The 17,384-nt window shown below is 35.8% G+C and overlaps 1 protein-coding gene across 7 annotated transcripts in view; it reads right to left on the bottom strand.

Annotated features, from left to right (window-relative positions):
* Positions 1-1,720: 1,720 nt before the first annotated feature.
* Positions 1,721-17,384, bottom strand: part of LOC139753459 (uncharacterized) — a 123,497-nt gene continuing 107,833 nt past the window's right edge. For all 7 annotated transcript variants that reach the window (XM_071669998.1, XM_071670001.1, XM_071669995.1 and 4 more), the window contains exon 5: positions 1,721-13,170. In XM_071669998.1, the coding sequence (XP_071526099.1) occupies positions 13,108-13,170 (63 nt within the window). In that variant the 3' untranslated portion in view covers positions 1,721-13,107. The remainder of the gene's footprint in view (positions 13,171-17,384) is intronic.

Raw genomic sequence — 17,384 nt, 5'->3', positions numbered from 1 at the left:
ACGAGGTAATGCTAGGAAAAGACAACAAAGGCCACATTTGTTCACACTCAGTCTAGCTATCATGTGTGATGCACTGAAACTACAGCTCCCTATCCACATCCTGGCCCCATAAAACTTTCCATGGTTTACCCAACGCTTCATATGCCCTGGTTCAATCCATTGGCAGCACATCAACCCCGGTATACCACATCATTCCAATTCACTCTATTCCTTGCACACCTTTCTCCCTCCTGTATGTTCAGGCCCCGATCGCTCAAAATCTTTTTCACTCCATTCTTCCACCCTCGATTTGGTCTCCCACTTCTCTTCATTCCCGCCACCTCTGATGATACAGCGCTGGTGGCGGATTCATGTGAGAAACTGCAGAAGCTGGTGACGGAGTTTGGTAAAGTGTGTGGAAGAAGAAAGTTAAGAGTAAATGTGAATAAGAGCAAGGTTATTAGGTACAGTAGGGTTGAGGGTCAAGTCAATTGGGAGGTGAGTTTGAATGGAGAAAAACTGGAGGAAGTGAAGTGTTTTAGATATCTGGGAGTGGATCTGTCAGCGGATGGAACCATGGAAGCGGAAGTGGATCATAGGGTGGGGGAGGGGGCGAAAATTTTGGGAGCCTTGAAGAATGTGTGGAAGTCGAGAACATTATCCCGGAAAGCAAAAATGGGTATGTTTGAAGGAATAGTGGTTCCAACAATGTTGTATGGTTGCGAGGCGTGGGCTATGGATAGAGTTGTGCGCAGGAGGATGGATGTGCTGGAAATGAGATGTTTGAGGACAATGTGTGGTGTGAGGTGGTTTGATCGAGTAAGTAACGTAAGGGTAAGAGAGATGTGTGGAAATAAAAAGAGCGTGGTTGAGAGAGCAGAAGAGGGTGTTTTGAAATGGTTTGGGCACATGGAGAGAATGAGTGAGGAAAGATTGACCAAGAGGATATATGTGTCGGAGGTGGAGGGAACGAGGAGAAGAGGGAGACCAAATTGGAGGTGGAAAGATGGAGTGAAAAGGATTTTGTGTGATCGGGGCCTGAACATGCAGGAGGGTGAAAGGAGGGCAAGAAATAGAGTGAATTGGAACGATGTGGTATACAGGGGTTGACGTGCTGTCAGTGGATTGAATCAAGGCATGTGAAGCGTCCGGGGTAAACCATGGAAAGCTGTGTAGGTATGTATATTTGCGTGTGTGGACGTGTGTATGTACATGTGTATGGGGGGGGGGGTTGGGCCATTTCTTTCGTCTGTTTCCTTGCGCTACCTCGCAGACGCGGGAGACAGCGACAAGGTATAAAAAAAGAAAAAAAAAAAAAAAAAAAAAAAAAATATATTATCCCTGGGGATAGGGGAGAAAGAATACTTCCCATGTATTCCCTGTGTGTTGTAGATGGCAACTAAAAGGGGAGGGAGCAGGGGGCTGGAAATCCTCCCTTCCCATTTTTTTACTTTAACAAAGAAGGAACAGAGTGGGGGCCAAGTGAGGATTTTAACAGAGAAGGAACAGAGTGGGGGCCAAGTGAGGATTTTAACAAAGAAGGAACAGAGTGGGGGCCAAGTGAGGATTTTCCCCTCTAAGGCTCAGTCCTCTGTTCTTAACGCTACTTTGCTATTGCAGGAAATGGTGATCAAGTATAATACATAAAAATATATGATATATATACATTTCTTTACTCATTGACACTATGTGAAGTTTTGCTTCTCATATACTAGCACAATGGACTGAATGAAACTAAATATCTATGTAATAATTTTATTCTATACCTATTTACAGGTTGTAAGGACAGGTCAGACACCAGTAAATGGGGTCATCATTGTATTGGGATGTGTACAGTAAAATGTACCGTAACCAGCAAAGAGCTCGTTTCTCATTTCAATAAAGAATATCATCTTTCAAACCCACTTGTGAATAGACACTTTATTGAAATATCTTAAATAGGCAATTCTCTTTGCTAATTTTGCTACATACTGGTATTTCTCATCAAATGTCATCACCATGCTAAACTGCAACATTCTGCGACACTGTATTGCATGCCTCTATCTGTTTATTCATGCTAATCCTTGCTAATGCAGCAGGTTAGACTGGGGAGGTGAGGAAGAGGTAAGGATTCCGGTATGAAACAATGATGGCTTTTAGAACATGATGACACTGTTTGATCTGTTGAAGTGGAAAGGTAATACAATGGGCAACTTTGGAGAGAGTGAAGTGAAGTGGCATTCAATTTGTAAGGTATCCTTTGGAAGACTGTAAATAAAAAGAACCTTTCTGATTTCAATCTTCAATAGAATGGTAATTTTAGTTACAAATTCTTCTTTTGAACTACCTGCAAATACTTTAGTGTCCAAGCAGACAAACAGCACAGATAAAATCTTGGCTTAGTATGCATACTTTTATATCCCAAATTCTTTAGCCTATTAGCTTTTTATTTATGTGCCCATTTCCAAGTTGAACACTATATTAGCCTGTAATTACTTGTACGTTACAACAAACTATTCAGACTCAACGTATTTTCAAAATAATTTCTGCTTAGTGGTGTGTGGGAAATGTATTTGTTAAATTTAAAAGTAAAACTTGTTTCATTGTATGATTTAAATTATTTTATATTCCTGGTCAGCATTCCCCTACGTATTTCATATAGCATTTTACTTGAATATAAAACTTCATAACGTCATATTTTATTCGCTATTATTATGCTTTAATACTTTCACAATGAAAACAAATTTTGCACATTGCACATGAAATGACAAGAACAGTTTTTTGTGCTGTAATCATTGAGATATGCTGCAATTAACACAAATTCAATTACTCCCAAGAATGTGCAAAACTTTTCTGTGGCCAAGAGTATTTTCTAAGATTCTGTGCAAAACTTTTCTGTGGCCAAGAGTATTTTCTAAGATTCTGTATTTCATGAAGCTTTGTATGTGGAAATTAGTATACTAGATCCATATATTGATAAGTAATCAGATAACAAATAAAACTGGCACTAACTTTGCTCTTACTTGTATCTTTAACCCTCTCCAGAGAAACTTTACTTTAGAATTTTAGAAAACTATGTTAAAATTTTTAATTAATCTCAATTCAAGTGACAACAATAACAGCATATTTCTTTTAAAGTTTACACAATTCTCACATTAACACTATCTATTAGATTTTTTAAACTCAACATTATGGGTCATTTACTATTAAATTCTAAGGTAAAAATCTGTCTTTGATTTAATGAATGACACACTACCCAAAATTAAAGACAAAATGAAGCATAGGACAAATGTCTTACAAGCAGAAATGTACTACTGGATTCTTATTAACGTGTTTTCTTTAAGCCTTGGTACATAATCTTTGGCAAAAACATACACTTAGATTAATCACATTATTTCTTCCGTGGTTAAATATTCACTGTGCTGGTCAGTTATTTAAATATATTTCTAAATGGCCTATTATCATCTGTGTTTTATATTTCATAACTTCTCATTAAAAAATATGGGCATTGTATTTATTTTTTATATTTCTGTGCAGCTTACCGATAATCATTGCCATAACGTGAAATACCTTACAAATTAAATAATCCATGGCCTCACCTCATAGGCATATCTTTGACATTCTGTTGGCATAATCTTTTTCAAATGAACAGATAAGTTTGTACAACTCAAGATTGCTTGCTTGATACAACTGCTGTTTGTTATTTATGTTACCAGAACATGTCTATGGTTTATAATGAGTGACCCACAACATTGTGAGGTAGACTCTGCCTGTCTCAGCCCACCTCTTTTGTACTGTGGCGGTGTATTAAGCTGAGCTTTTGGTAATCACAACCCATTATGTTTGGCCTCAATTGTTAGAAATTCAGCAATTCTGGCCCAATTTACAGGCTTATGTGAAAGAGTATCTTTCTCGGTGAACTGAAATTAGGAATTTAGTTTTTAATTATTTTAGTGATTAACATGAATCTTTGACTGTGCACCCATAATCAGCACTGAGGTTAGCATATGGGATGAACTGTCTTAAGACTCGAATTACTGACTGTTCCAAAGAAGGCTTTCCATAACACAGGGTCACACTTACCATAGAAACTCTAGCTTTTCTTAGCTCAGTCTGCCTTTGTTCCAACAAACACTGGGGAGACAATTGAGATTCAGTGCACTGCACTTTATCTGCTTCATATCATGTACTTTGTTTCTCTGTGATCATTACCCAGTCTTGCAATACAAATACTGGACAATTAGCAACACTGCCATTCATTTTCATAGATTTTTTTTAGACTAGATCAGAATGGGTTATCTGTAATAAAGTGAATACTGGAACTTCTAACAGTGCACTGTACCCAAACTCAACCATCTTCCCTAGTAATGCCTACTTGACTTTACCAACAATTAAATATTAGATATTAAAAAGTTAAAAATGGTATTTTGATATAAAAAAAAAGTCCTGAAATAACTAAAGTAAGAAAAAATAATCATTAACATGATAGATATGCCAGTAAGCAGAGTGAAAAATAAACTACAATTGAGCCTTTTCAAATATCCAGCCAATAACAGTGTTTTCTGTTTTGTAATTTCACTATAACTAGCACTTTCATTCAATTCTACAGTGATTAAATTTCTCTCTTGTTACAGTATTTTTCTGCACCAAAGACTATGATAACATACTAGAATCAAGATACAAAAGTCAAGTAGCCATTAGCCAAACCTTCGATCCCATGATAACCCCAAAATTTCACTCAGAAGCGAGATTCAAATTGACTTCACTGTGGGCTAAATGCATTCAAAACACAACGGATTATTCCATATTATGACATTTAAAGACTATATATGAAACAAACAGGACTGATAAAGAATGTTAATAGTTTGTATACCTGATAAAGTTGGGATATATCCAGAGTAATAATATAAAGGAACAAAACTATCGGCAAAAGTCCATTTCAACAACATAACAGAGATAAGGTATTTCTACCATATAATAAATTCCAGGTCCACTTCACAATACCATGAAGCACTCCTTTGAAACCCAGTAAACAGATAGGGTTCATAGGTTCACTAAAATAATGGCAATAATCAACATTAAATATAAAGCTTTTAATCAACAAATTTGCACTTTTTGTTTGACAGAGTTTGGGCCAAGTTCTCAATCACTGCTTGAGAATAAGTAGAGTGAGAATGCCAGTCTAAGCACTGACAGTTCATTTATCAATCAGGTTAGAGAACTGGACCCACGGTGAATTGTCTCTCAAGTGGTGACTGAGAAATCGGGCCTTTGTCAACTTTATGCACTTGCCCTTCAATCACTGCTCCTTCCTTTTTCAAATTGACAGCTTTGCATACTTTCTTTTCTGATTGGTTTCCCCTCATATTCTGTTACACTTCACTTTCAGGGTACATAATTTTCATCTCACCGGACACCATAATATCTTTTCTAGTCCAACACTTTCAGCATTTTACAGTTATTCAAGAAAACTGACTTGTGCTTCAGTCATAGACAGTATCTTTTCAAGGGTTATTTTCTGTTTCATACAAACTTCACTGATCATCGGCCACCCTTTTCCATTTCTGCCACAATAATGCCTCCTCCTCCTGGGTGCCACATTAAGGTCTTTATGGAGTAAGGGCATAAGGTCCAAAGATCTAGGAAAAGGGTTGTATCTCTAAGGGAAGGGGCTGCAGTCCTTACACTGAGTTACCATCCTCTGAAGATCATGCATCCAAATTTGGATTTATAAAACACTCAAGTTCCTCATCAAATAAAAAAGTGCTGCTTATATTAAAATATGGGGTGTGAATTAGCCATACTCACAAAAAATATGTTCATTTCCATGCCAGAGAATTCCAGTGTTACATTAGAGAGGAATATTCCATTACTATTTGTGCTGTCACAAAAAATATCACTAGATATAGGAATTCTCGAATGCCATGCAAAAGGTTCACTTCACAGATAGGATTATGGAGTGAAAATAACCTGAACTTGCAGTGTCAGTAAAACAAAATATAAGGCTAAAAAGAAGCAACTGTATGTTACATAAAAACAAAACAAACAAAAATCATTGGTTAATTATGTTCTACCCAGGTACACACAAACTGTCTAAACATTCATGGGTTACACAAGATTCTTGGCGGGAGACTAGTTGCTGTCAGTGCATACTTGTGGAAAATACTGTGATGGGATTAGCTATCTTGGTCCATAAGAATAATTTCAGCAAAACTGATTTTCCCTGACAAAAAATGGAAAAAAATTCAACTAAAGATGATTTATAATTTTCAATGAGAATATGTTAATTTATACTTGGCCAAAAGTCATAATGCCAGAATTGGATACAATTCCTTAAGAAACTGATGATTGAAACTATAAAGTGGTTGGGATGTATACATGGATATAAGTATGAACTTAGATTACATGTAAAAGATAGATTACGGAAGAATTTTAAACATGAATATTTTAATAGATGAATTTTGAAATAAAAAGAAAATACTGCCTGAAACCTTCCTGCAACATCATCTAATCCTCAGAATAAGAAAAGCTCACTCTTTTGAAAAAAGATCACTTAAACTATTTAACTTTCTTCTGATTGTAAAATTCTGACCCTTCTAAAAAGTGAGCTTTTAACTCATTTTGCAATATGATTTATTACTTCAAAGAATTAGAAGATACAGTTTGGCTTGTTAATATTAGGATATAATCTAAATGGGCAAAACTTGAAATATATGAGATAAAACAATTTAATATAACAATATAAGATTAACAGGTGCCATTTTTGTAAGCTTACCCATCTAATTAACCCTAATAACTGTCATGTTGTCTTAAGTCTGTCAGAAAAAAGGGGGGAATCTTCAGTCATACAGATACTGGAAGAGACAAATTAGAGATGAAAAAACAAAAAGGGATTGGAATGGATAAAACAGGGTTTGGGAGGGATCAACTATTGGTATACAGAAGAAATGGATGGCAAGTGTTTCATTCATGGGACAAATGCTCCTCTGCAATTTGAGCAGGTGTAAAAAATTCTTTAAACTTCTTAGTGACTACTGAGAAAACTAAGATTCTCTGTCCTTCCTTTTACAGTACATTATCTGAAGAAGAGAGGCTCATACCTTCTTGGCATACATTTATCATTCTGTCTGATACAGAGATTGACATATTGCATTAATTTCTCTTGTTTCTTCAATTCATAAGACAATATCTCTTTTGTCAACAAGAATATATGCTATGACATTTACAATGCACACCAAGACACCTGTGCTCGTATCACAAACATGAGCATGTGTTCACACACACACACACACACACTTTCGAGTGTAAAATTCCCTCCTTGTACAATAAAAATAGGTAGTTACACACACACACACACACACACACACACAACAGCTATAACCCATGAACTGAAAGTCTCATCCAAGATTTACTATATTTCTGAGATAAAGGTGTGATGTTTTATATTTCTTTACAATATCTGTCAATAAATCAATAGTTTTACATAGAATGATAAATATAAATCAGAGGCCTTATTAAATTTGAATTTAATACTTGAATGTACGTCATAAAACCAATCACACCACAAACATGCACTCAAATAAACATATAATACGTGCTTTCTATGTTGTAATTAGTGTATTATATGTCATGAAAATCATCTCTGGAAAATGCATGTCTCTTCTGTCAAACATATCTCTCTTCTCCAATGAAAAGAAACAGCCTTTGTGAATGCCCATATAAAGCTTTAGATTACATACTGTTAAGCACTTAACAGATCAGGAAAAAAAATTAGTTTTGGTTCATCACAGATATTACACTTGGTCTCACACAATGGGCAATTTTTGCAGTACATCAGATAATTTTTCTGTAAACATAAAGACGTGCTTTCTTCCTTAAAGTGATGAAATGGTAAAACAAATACTGTTTTTGCTTTTCATATAAAGTGGTTTAGTTGACATAACATGGTAGGAATAATGCACCAAATCAATGACAAAAAATTTGCAAAAATTTATACAGGACTGTATGTTTTAAAATGAAAAACTTCATCAAACAGGAAGTAGACAAGAGAATATTAAATTATCCCAAGTTAGTCTACTACAGCTATGAGGCTAGAAGAAAAAGGTAATTGAGTGTTCAGTTTTGTCTTAAAGGAAATTCCTTTCAGTATCATTAGTACTGCTTAGCTTTTAGCATTCTGTACATACATGGTCATTCTTTTACCTTTGAAAGTATCCAGAGCAATGTTAAATGATTCAAAGTTCTGATACTAAGATCTGAAACTCAGCACAACAAAGGTCTCCACTATACCAAAGAGAACTCCAGTAATCATAATGGTAAACATCAATGTGGTGGTATTTGAAACTTAAAAGTATTGTTACTAAGAGATTTCAAAGTACTAACTCTAGAGGACTATTTTATTATACTGTAGTAAGAAAAATGACTCGCATAAAAATGAATCACAGCAAATTAATGAAATATCCAGTTTGTGTGTAACATTTGAAATTATATAAATAATTCTTTGAACAATGATTAAGTATTCATGTTTGGCCTCTGATGATGGAGTATGTAGGGATGACCTAAAAGCCAAGAGAAAGTTCTGCACTCATGACCTTGCTCTTAAGTACTAGGAAGCTCTTATTTTATATCCATATTTAGACAGAGTAAACCTCTTCAAGGTACTTTATATTACCTGAATATATAGGCAGAGAGGTATTACTGGACTCTGTAAGTAATTACATCAAATGTGATGGGTCAACTTCAGTGAGGTTGTGTCATACAGTTCTTTTAGTGTCTCATCAAATAATTTTTGACTCCAAAGGAGTCTGCTATTTCCCTGCTCCTGATTGGAATGCAGCCTTGAAGCTGTAAGAGCCCCATAAAAGTTCCTGGGAATGTATTATGAAATTATGGGCATAAAAATTGGTGAAGTGACCTGTAAAACAGAACAGTGCAATTCAAGAACAACACTTATTTTGTACATACTATACTCAGTTAATGCATAACATAAATTTGATCACCGTCATTGAAATTCTAGAAAAATTAAATTTTTGTTAGCAAAAAATATATTCATATTTTCTCTATAATTTCTCTGATTTGTATGTAAAAATCAATGACTGTAGCATAAACATAAATTTGTAGCTCAACTAACAATACATTGCTACAGCTGCTTATTTGGTGACTTAAAACCTGCACTTAAGAGCAAGGTGACACAGGCAGAACCTTTTCCAAATCATATTTTTCATGTTGAATATAATATTGTTTGCATCATTTGTTTGCTCCCCAGAAATTCAACACATTATATCTACATTTTATGTGCTCTGAAAAGAATCATAAATTTCATGTGATTTATGTCATTACTGGAGTAAGATTTTGTACAGTCTTTTTCTTTAAATCTTAATAAATTGCACTTTGCACTTTCCAAATATGGCATTCAGGGACAAATCAGTTTTGTAGTGCTAAACTTTGGTAAGAATTGTATCAATCTGACAACACAAAACATTCTTCTGTTTGACTTAGGGGATGTCATTTTTCATTGCCACAGGACGTATGTTAGCAAAATTATTTGCACTTGTACCTACAGGACGGCCAAGGTCTACATACTGAATTCTTTATTAATGAATGTATCGTGCTCTTGTTATTGATACTTTTGTTCTTACACATGATAGAAACGTTATATAATGAAGAAGCCTCTTCAATGCTTAACATTTATCTGGTATTCCTGGAATTACTAAAATTTCAGCAGATGGTTCAATACATGTTTAACTGAAAGTTATACATTTCATTAATGAACACATGACTCATATACCAGAGAAATTATAAGTATCAACAGGCAAAGATGTTTAGAAATGAAAGTGAACTAGAATCCCCCAAATGGCCAGAATCCCAGGAGCCCATGTGTCCTAAAAGTAGTTATGACACATATTCCAAGCTCTAGACAGTTTCATTTAACACAATATACCTATCAGGAACATTAGAAAATTAGTGGGATGTACTTGTTCCCAAAAGTTTTATGAATACATTCTTTCAGCACAAATAAAGAAGGATGAGACGCTTTTAAATCTTTTTGAAAGAACTAATCAAACCAGATAGATACTAAGGTCCTATATTAGGAAATTAATGGGATGTACTAGTTTCCAAAAGTTTTATAGCTTCATTCATTCAGCCAAAGTAAAGAAAGGTGAGATGCTGTAACTCATCCTGAATAAACTAATCAAGCCACTAAGATGGTAAGTCCTATATTGGAAAATTAGTGGGATGTACGGGTTTCCAAAAGTTTTATGGCTACGTTCTTTCAGCACAATAAAGAAGGGTGAGACGCATCAAATCATTCTGAACAAACTAATCAAACCAGACAGATATCAAGTTCTCCGTGTACCATTCCAGTATTAGCTTATAACCACAGCTTGAACAAATGCCTTTTGTTTGTATAGGATACTGATAAGAAGAAACAATTCTGCCATTTATTTCAGTATGATAATAAAGATATTGGAAAAAATATGAAATTAAAATTTAAAACTATTTCTGATGGCAGTGTTCATGTATCATGTTAACAGAATTCCTTACTCTTAATAAAATTTAGTGGATAAAATATTACTTAAATGAGAAATTTCCTCACACTGGTGACAAAAGTCAAGAATTTTTTTAGCTAAGCCTTTTTCTAAGTATCAAGTACTTCAATATCTAAAATGCACAGCCACTGTCTGATATACTGGCTATACCCTCAGCAGTCTTGGCATGAGAATTTGTGAGCAGAATCTTAGGTTTTCAGAATTTTATCTGCCAGTATAGTTGTAACTTGTTTTGGGGAAATATTTCTAAATACAGGCTGATAACAGAAGTGATCAACTCTGTGCATAGCATTTTTGTTTTTCAAGATTAATCTTAAAATTTCCTATACACAAAAACTTTGGTGCTTTGTCCACTGCAGTTTACATTTTATGATAAACTTCACAAGGGCTTCCCTGAGCTACTTTTAGGATTATATAATAAGTTGCTGAGAATATCAAGTGTAAGAATAAGAACAGGTTAAGTGAACTGTACTTGTACGGTCTGTACTTATAAGTTGTTATCTAGCAAGTGGTGGCAGAAACATCAGTAAGTGGCATCAGAGAAGAGGAATAGAATGATAGATATATTTGTAACTTAAACACTTGAACAAATATATCATATTACAAATGAGCAATAATGACCTCTGTTAGCCCTTGACAAGGAAATGACAGTCCATAGGTAATAAAGTAACATTCTAAAGACCCAGATATTTTACAATCTTTTTACCTTGATGTCTGGCTACTGCTTCTGAGTTTAAATAAACTTAAGAGATAAAACATCATGCTTAAGTTTAACAGGAATGAACCATAAGTATATGGCATAATTTTCAGGGTGTACACTTTCATGAAAAGAATAAAAATATGGTTGATACTCCCTTATGTAGTATTGAAAAACGTCACATTCATTATACAAGCAGCAATGGAGAAATAAATGATGCTGACAGACTACTTAAATGGCTTACTTCACATATGCCAATCATCAACTGAATAAGTTTTCTGTAAAACGGTACTACTAATTCACTTTATGACCCTCATAAATTTCACTGTCATTAAAGATTTCCCCAGCCTCATGCTTTCTGGCTACTTTAGTAAGAACTCTCTGCTCACTGATTTTCAAATACTGTAATTAGTAAATCAAGTACCAAGACAGTCCTTCATTTTTGGAAGTTATTCTGATGATTGGAAATATATTTCCTACCATTTCTTTGTCATATATACTACAATATCACTTGCAAAGTCGATCATGAAATTTAATGAATTAACAAACTTTATACCTGATGACTAAAGAGGGAGAAAGGTTTTTGTTAACTGAGGTATGCTATTTAATGATATGATAAATGATGTTTGCTATGTTGTTAATTATCATACTGAAAACTTTCAGTCTATAATGACCCACACCAATGTATTGCCTTTGGTTCAGTAAAGGTAACCAGTTCAAGGATTCTTTCTCTCATCAGTGCTTTACAAACTTTGTCCTCTAGATTTAGCCAATATTTTTGCATAAATGTATAAAAATACTAGACCAATTTCTTGCCTACAATCAGGTTAAACTGAATATCATGACACTGACTTTGTTTCTATACATTGTTTGAGAAATACAAGAATTTTTTTTAGAGTTATTCGAAGCCCTGTTCACCAGAATTAATAAAGTACATGTCCAAGTTTTTCTGATGTACTCAGAGAGAGCACAGTATTCTCCTCAACTTATTAACATTGTATTCAAGCTATACCTACCTATTAGAAATTTAAAATTACCTTATGTTTAAGTTTTATGACAACCAATGAATTTTAATCTATTATAAAATAGTTAGAAAGCTTGAAAAAAATATTGTACTCTAATTGGGCACTGATTTTAAACACACCCATTTGGCATTACCTGAAAAAGCCAATATGATTCTGTATTAGATGGTCACCACTGTGTCTTTAACGTATATTAATCCATAAGTATTTTACATATATTTAAATTAGGAATCAGGTACAAAATTGGGCAGATATATACTCTCTCTCATTCTCATTCTCTCTTTCTCTCTCACTCTCTCTCTACTTGCACTTCATTAGTGCTATTAAGCTACAGATGACATGAAATCTCTAATGCAAAGGTTAGAAATTAATATCCACAATTCATCCACATTTGATTTTACAAGAAAATGACTTGTATATTATGTGGCTAATTCATAATATGATATTTATTCTCTGGCTCTTTCAATCTGCAGTGTAACAATACTAATCAGTATTCAAGATGAACATACAAGAATCAATCCGACATATCAAAAAATTACATTATAAAAAAATCTTCAACAAGTACTTCATTCCATATTTCCCACTATATAACACAAACCATGTAAAACAACTATATATAGAAACACCTCAGGTCTTGCCAGTCCAGCAGAACTTGCAGTCTGTAACGTTGACTTCACTTTACACCAAGTTTTACCTTATCCAAGAATGGTTTACACAATTAATGCATGCAAACCACAAACCACACCCTTTTGAAATCTGCAATCTGTGAGGCTTTGCATTTATGTCTTTGCTTTACAACCTTTGTTCCCAAAATAGAACACAAAAAATTTTCCCAAACTTGCTTGAGGGAACTTAAAGGTCGTCATGCAGCAGCGGAAAACTAGCAGAAAGAGAGGGAAAGTTCACCACCATTCCTCCACTGTGTTACTGCTCGATTTTTCATCTGAAAACGTGAAGGATTAATAGACTTTTGATTTAAACACTAAATTTTAAGATTATCCTAATACTTTGATCATATTTCACTACACAGATATTTACATCTACTACTATGAACAGATCGATTCAACTGAGAAAAAACACTGACAACACAAATTTGTAGTGAGTGCCATTCCGGACATTTCAGATCATAAAATTTGAATTGAAAAACAGCAGTCATGAATTTGTATATATTATTTACTCTGTACATTTTCGTACTTTCAGGTATACTGATACCCTTTGAAAATTAAGTTGGAGAAATTAATCTGCCTTTCTACATAGTTTCAGATATATGAATATGACTATAATTAACCCTTAAACTGCTATAGTCAATATATGATAGTATACTGGTTCACTGCTGATATCATCATTTGACACTGTAATACCCTCACATGAATTCCTAATTAGTTTGATTCTTCCACTTGTCTACAGATGTCACCAGCATTCTCCTGGCAAACCTGGAATATCACATGCATCAGTCACTTGCAAGCTCCCACTTTCTCTCCCCTACTAAAACATCAACTAATCAGACATTATTTACCTTTAAGATAAAGAAAATAATAATTGCTGTAGTAATATATATATATATATATATATATATATATATATATATAAGGTATTACGAATATATGGTGTGGGAGGCAAATTGTTAGAAGCAGTGAAAAATTTTTATCGAGGATGTAAGACATGTGTATGAGTAGGAGGGGAGGAAAGTGATTGGTTCTCAGTGAATGTTGGTTTGTGGCAGGGGTGCGTGATGTCTCCATGGTTGTTTAATTTGTTTATGAATGGGGTTGTTGGGAAGGTGAATGCAAGAGTTTGGAAAGAGAGGCAAGTATGCAGTCTGTTGTGGATGAGAGAGCTTGGGAAGTGAGTCAGTTGTTGTTCGCTGATGACACAGCACTGGTGGCTGATTCGGGTAAGAAACTGCAGAAGCTGGTGATTGAGTTTCGTAAAGTGTGTGAAAGAAGAAAGCTGAGAGTAAATGTGAATAAGAGCAAGGTTATTAGGTATAGTAGGGTTGAGGGGTAAGTTTGAATGGAGAAAAACAGGAGGAAGTGAAGTGTTTTAGATATCTGGGAGTAGCTTTGGCAGCAGATGGAACCATGGAAGCAAAAGTGAATCATAGGGTGGGGGAGGGGGCAAAAGTTCTGGGAGCGTTGAAAAATGCATGGAAGTCGAGATCGTTATCTTAGAAAGCAAAAATGGGTATGTTTGAAGGATTAGTGGTTCCAACAATGTTATATGGTTACGAGGCATGGGCTATAGATAGAGTTGTGCAGAGGAGAGTGGATGTGCTGGAAATGAGTTGTTTGAGGACAATATGTGGTGTGAGGTGGTTTGATCGAGTAAGTAATGATAGGGTAAGAGAGATGTGTGGTAATAAAAAGAGTGTGGTTGAGAGAGCAGAAAAGGGTGTTTTAAAATGGTTTGGTCACATGGAGAGAACGATTGAGGAGAAATTGACAAAAAGGATATATGTGTCAGACATGGAGGGAACGAGGAGAAGTGGGAGACCAAATTGGAGGTGGAAAGATGGAGTGAAAAAGATTGTGAGTGATTGGGGCCTGAACATGCAGGAGGGTGAAAGGCATGCAAGGAATAGAGTGAATTGGAACGATGTGGAATTCCGGGGTTGACGTGCTGTCAGTGGATTGAACCAGGGCATGTGGAGCGTCTGGGGTAAACCATGGAAAGTTCTGTGGGGCCTGGATGTGGAAAGGGAGCTGTGGTTTCGGTGCATTATTACATGACAGCTAGAGACTGAGTGTGAACGAATGGGGCCTTTGTTGTCTTTTCCTAGCGCTACCTCGCACACATGAGGGGGAAGGGGGTTGTTATTCCATGTGTGGCGGGGTGGGGATGGGAATAAATAAGGGCAGACAATATGAATTATGTACATGTGTATATATGTATATGTCTGTGTGTGTGTGTATATATATGTATACATTGAGATGTACAGGTATGTATATTTGCGTGTGTGGACGTGTTTGTACATACATTTGTATGTGGGTGGGTTAGGTCATTCTTTCGTCTCTTTCCTTGCACTACCTCGCTAACGCGGGAGACAGCGACAAAGCAAAATAAAAAATAATAAAAATAATATATATATATATATATATATATATATTTTTTTTTTATACTATTCGCTATTTCCCACGATAGCGAGGTAGCGTTAAGAACAGAGGACTGGGCCTTTGAGGGAATATCCTCACCTGGACCTCTTCTCTGTTCCTTCTTTTGGAAAAAAAAAAAAAACGAGAGGGGAGGATTTCCAGCCCCCTGCTCCCTTCCCTTTTAGTCGCCTTCTACGACACGCAGGGAATACGTGGGAAGTATTCTTTCTCCCCTATCCCCAGGGAAAATATATATATATATATATATATTCCCTGGGGATAGGGGAGAAAGAATACTTCCCACGTATTCCCTGAGTGTCGTAGAAGGCGACTAAAAGGGAAGGGAGCGGGGGGCTGGAAATCCTCCCCTCTCGTTTTTTTTTTTTGTTTGTTGTTTTTGTTTTTTTTTAATTTCCCAAAAGAAGGAACAGAGAAGAGGGCCAGGTGAGGATATTCCCTCAAAGGCCCAGTCCTCTGTTCTTAACGCTACCTCGCTATCGCGGGAAATAGCGAATAGTATGAAAAAAAAAAAAATATATATATATATATATATATATATATATATATATATATATATATATATATATATGCAAGAGTTTTGGAGAGAGGGGCAAGTATGCAGTCTGTTGAGGATGAGAGGGCTTAAGAAGTGAGTCAATTGTTGTTCATTGATGTACAGCACTGGTGGCTGATTCAGGTGAGAAACTGTGGAAGTTGGTGACTGAGTTTGATAAAATGTGTAAAAGAAAGCTGAGAGTAAATGTGAATAAGAGCAAGATTAATAGGTTCAGTAGGATTGAGGTACAGGTAAATTGGGAGGTAAGTTTGAATGGAGAAAAACTGGAGGAAGTGAAGTGTTTTAGATATGTGGGAGTGGATTTAGCAGCGTATGGAACCATGAAAGCGGAAGTGAGTCACAGGGTGGGGGATAGGGCACAGGTTCTGGGAGCGATGAAGAATGTGTGGAAGTTGAGAATGTTATCTCGGATAGCAAAAATGGGTATGTTTGAAGGAATAGTGGTTCCAACAACGTTATATGGTTGTGAGGCATGGGCGATAGATAGGGTTGTGCGGAGGAGGGTGGATGTGTTGAAAATGAGATGTTTGAGGACAATATGTGGTGTGAGGTGGTTTGATTGAGTAGCACAAGGAAACAGACCAAAGAATGGCCCAACCCACCCACAGACTCATGTATATACATAAATGCCCACACACGCACATAGACCTCTACATTTCAACGTATACATACATATACATACACAAACATATACATATATACACACTCATACATGCTGCCCCCATCCATTCCTGTTGCCACCCTGCCACACATGAAACGGCACCTCCCTTCCCCCACATGGGCGCGCGAGGTAGCGCCAGGAAAAGACAACAAAGACCACATTCGTTCACACTCAGTCTCTACCTGTCATGCACCGAAGCCACAGCTCCCTTTCCACATCCAAGCCCCATAAAACTTTCCATGGTTTACCCCAGATGCTTCACATGCCCTGGTTCAATCCATTGACAGTACATCAACCCCGGTATACCACATCATTCCAATTCACTCTCTTCCTTGCATACCGTTCACCCTCCTGTATGTTCAGGCCCCAATTGCTCAGAAATTTTTCACTTCATCCTTTCACCTCCAATTTGGTCTCCCACTTCTCGTTCCCTCCATCTCTGACACATATATCCTCTTTGTTAATCTTTCCTCACTTGTTCTCTCCACATAAGAAATGTTACAATTTCAAAAATATTCACATAACGATTACTATAATTCATCCAATACTTTCATGCTGATGATTTGTAAAAGCTCTGTTGATGTTTCAGAGCAAAACTTTGTAACATAGGGGAGTAAAGCCTGGAGTCAACGAGTTGACAATTCACGTTTTATGACCTATTGTACATCACCAAAAATCTAATCTCATTACTGTAAAATCAGTTTGATTCATTGATATTTTTTCATGCCACCAAAATTATAAAAGTTTGATTAGCTACTAGCCACACCAGTCAGATGCACTCTTGTTAAGGTTAGGGAAGCAATGGCAACATTTCTTCCACTTTTACT

This window comes from Panulirus ornatus, chromosome 14 (genome assembly GCF_036320965.1).
Source record: "Panulirus ornatus isolate Po-2019 chromosome 14, ASM3632096v1, whole genome shotgun sequence".
Lineage (NCBI taxonomy): Eukaryota > Metazoa > Arthropoda > Malacostraca > Decapoda > Palinuridae > Panulirus > Panulirus ornatus.
This window is presented reverse-complemented; position numbering and strand designations above follow the sequence as displayed.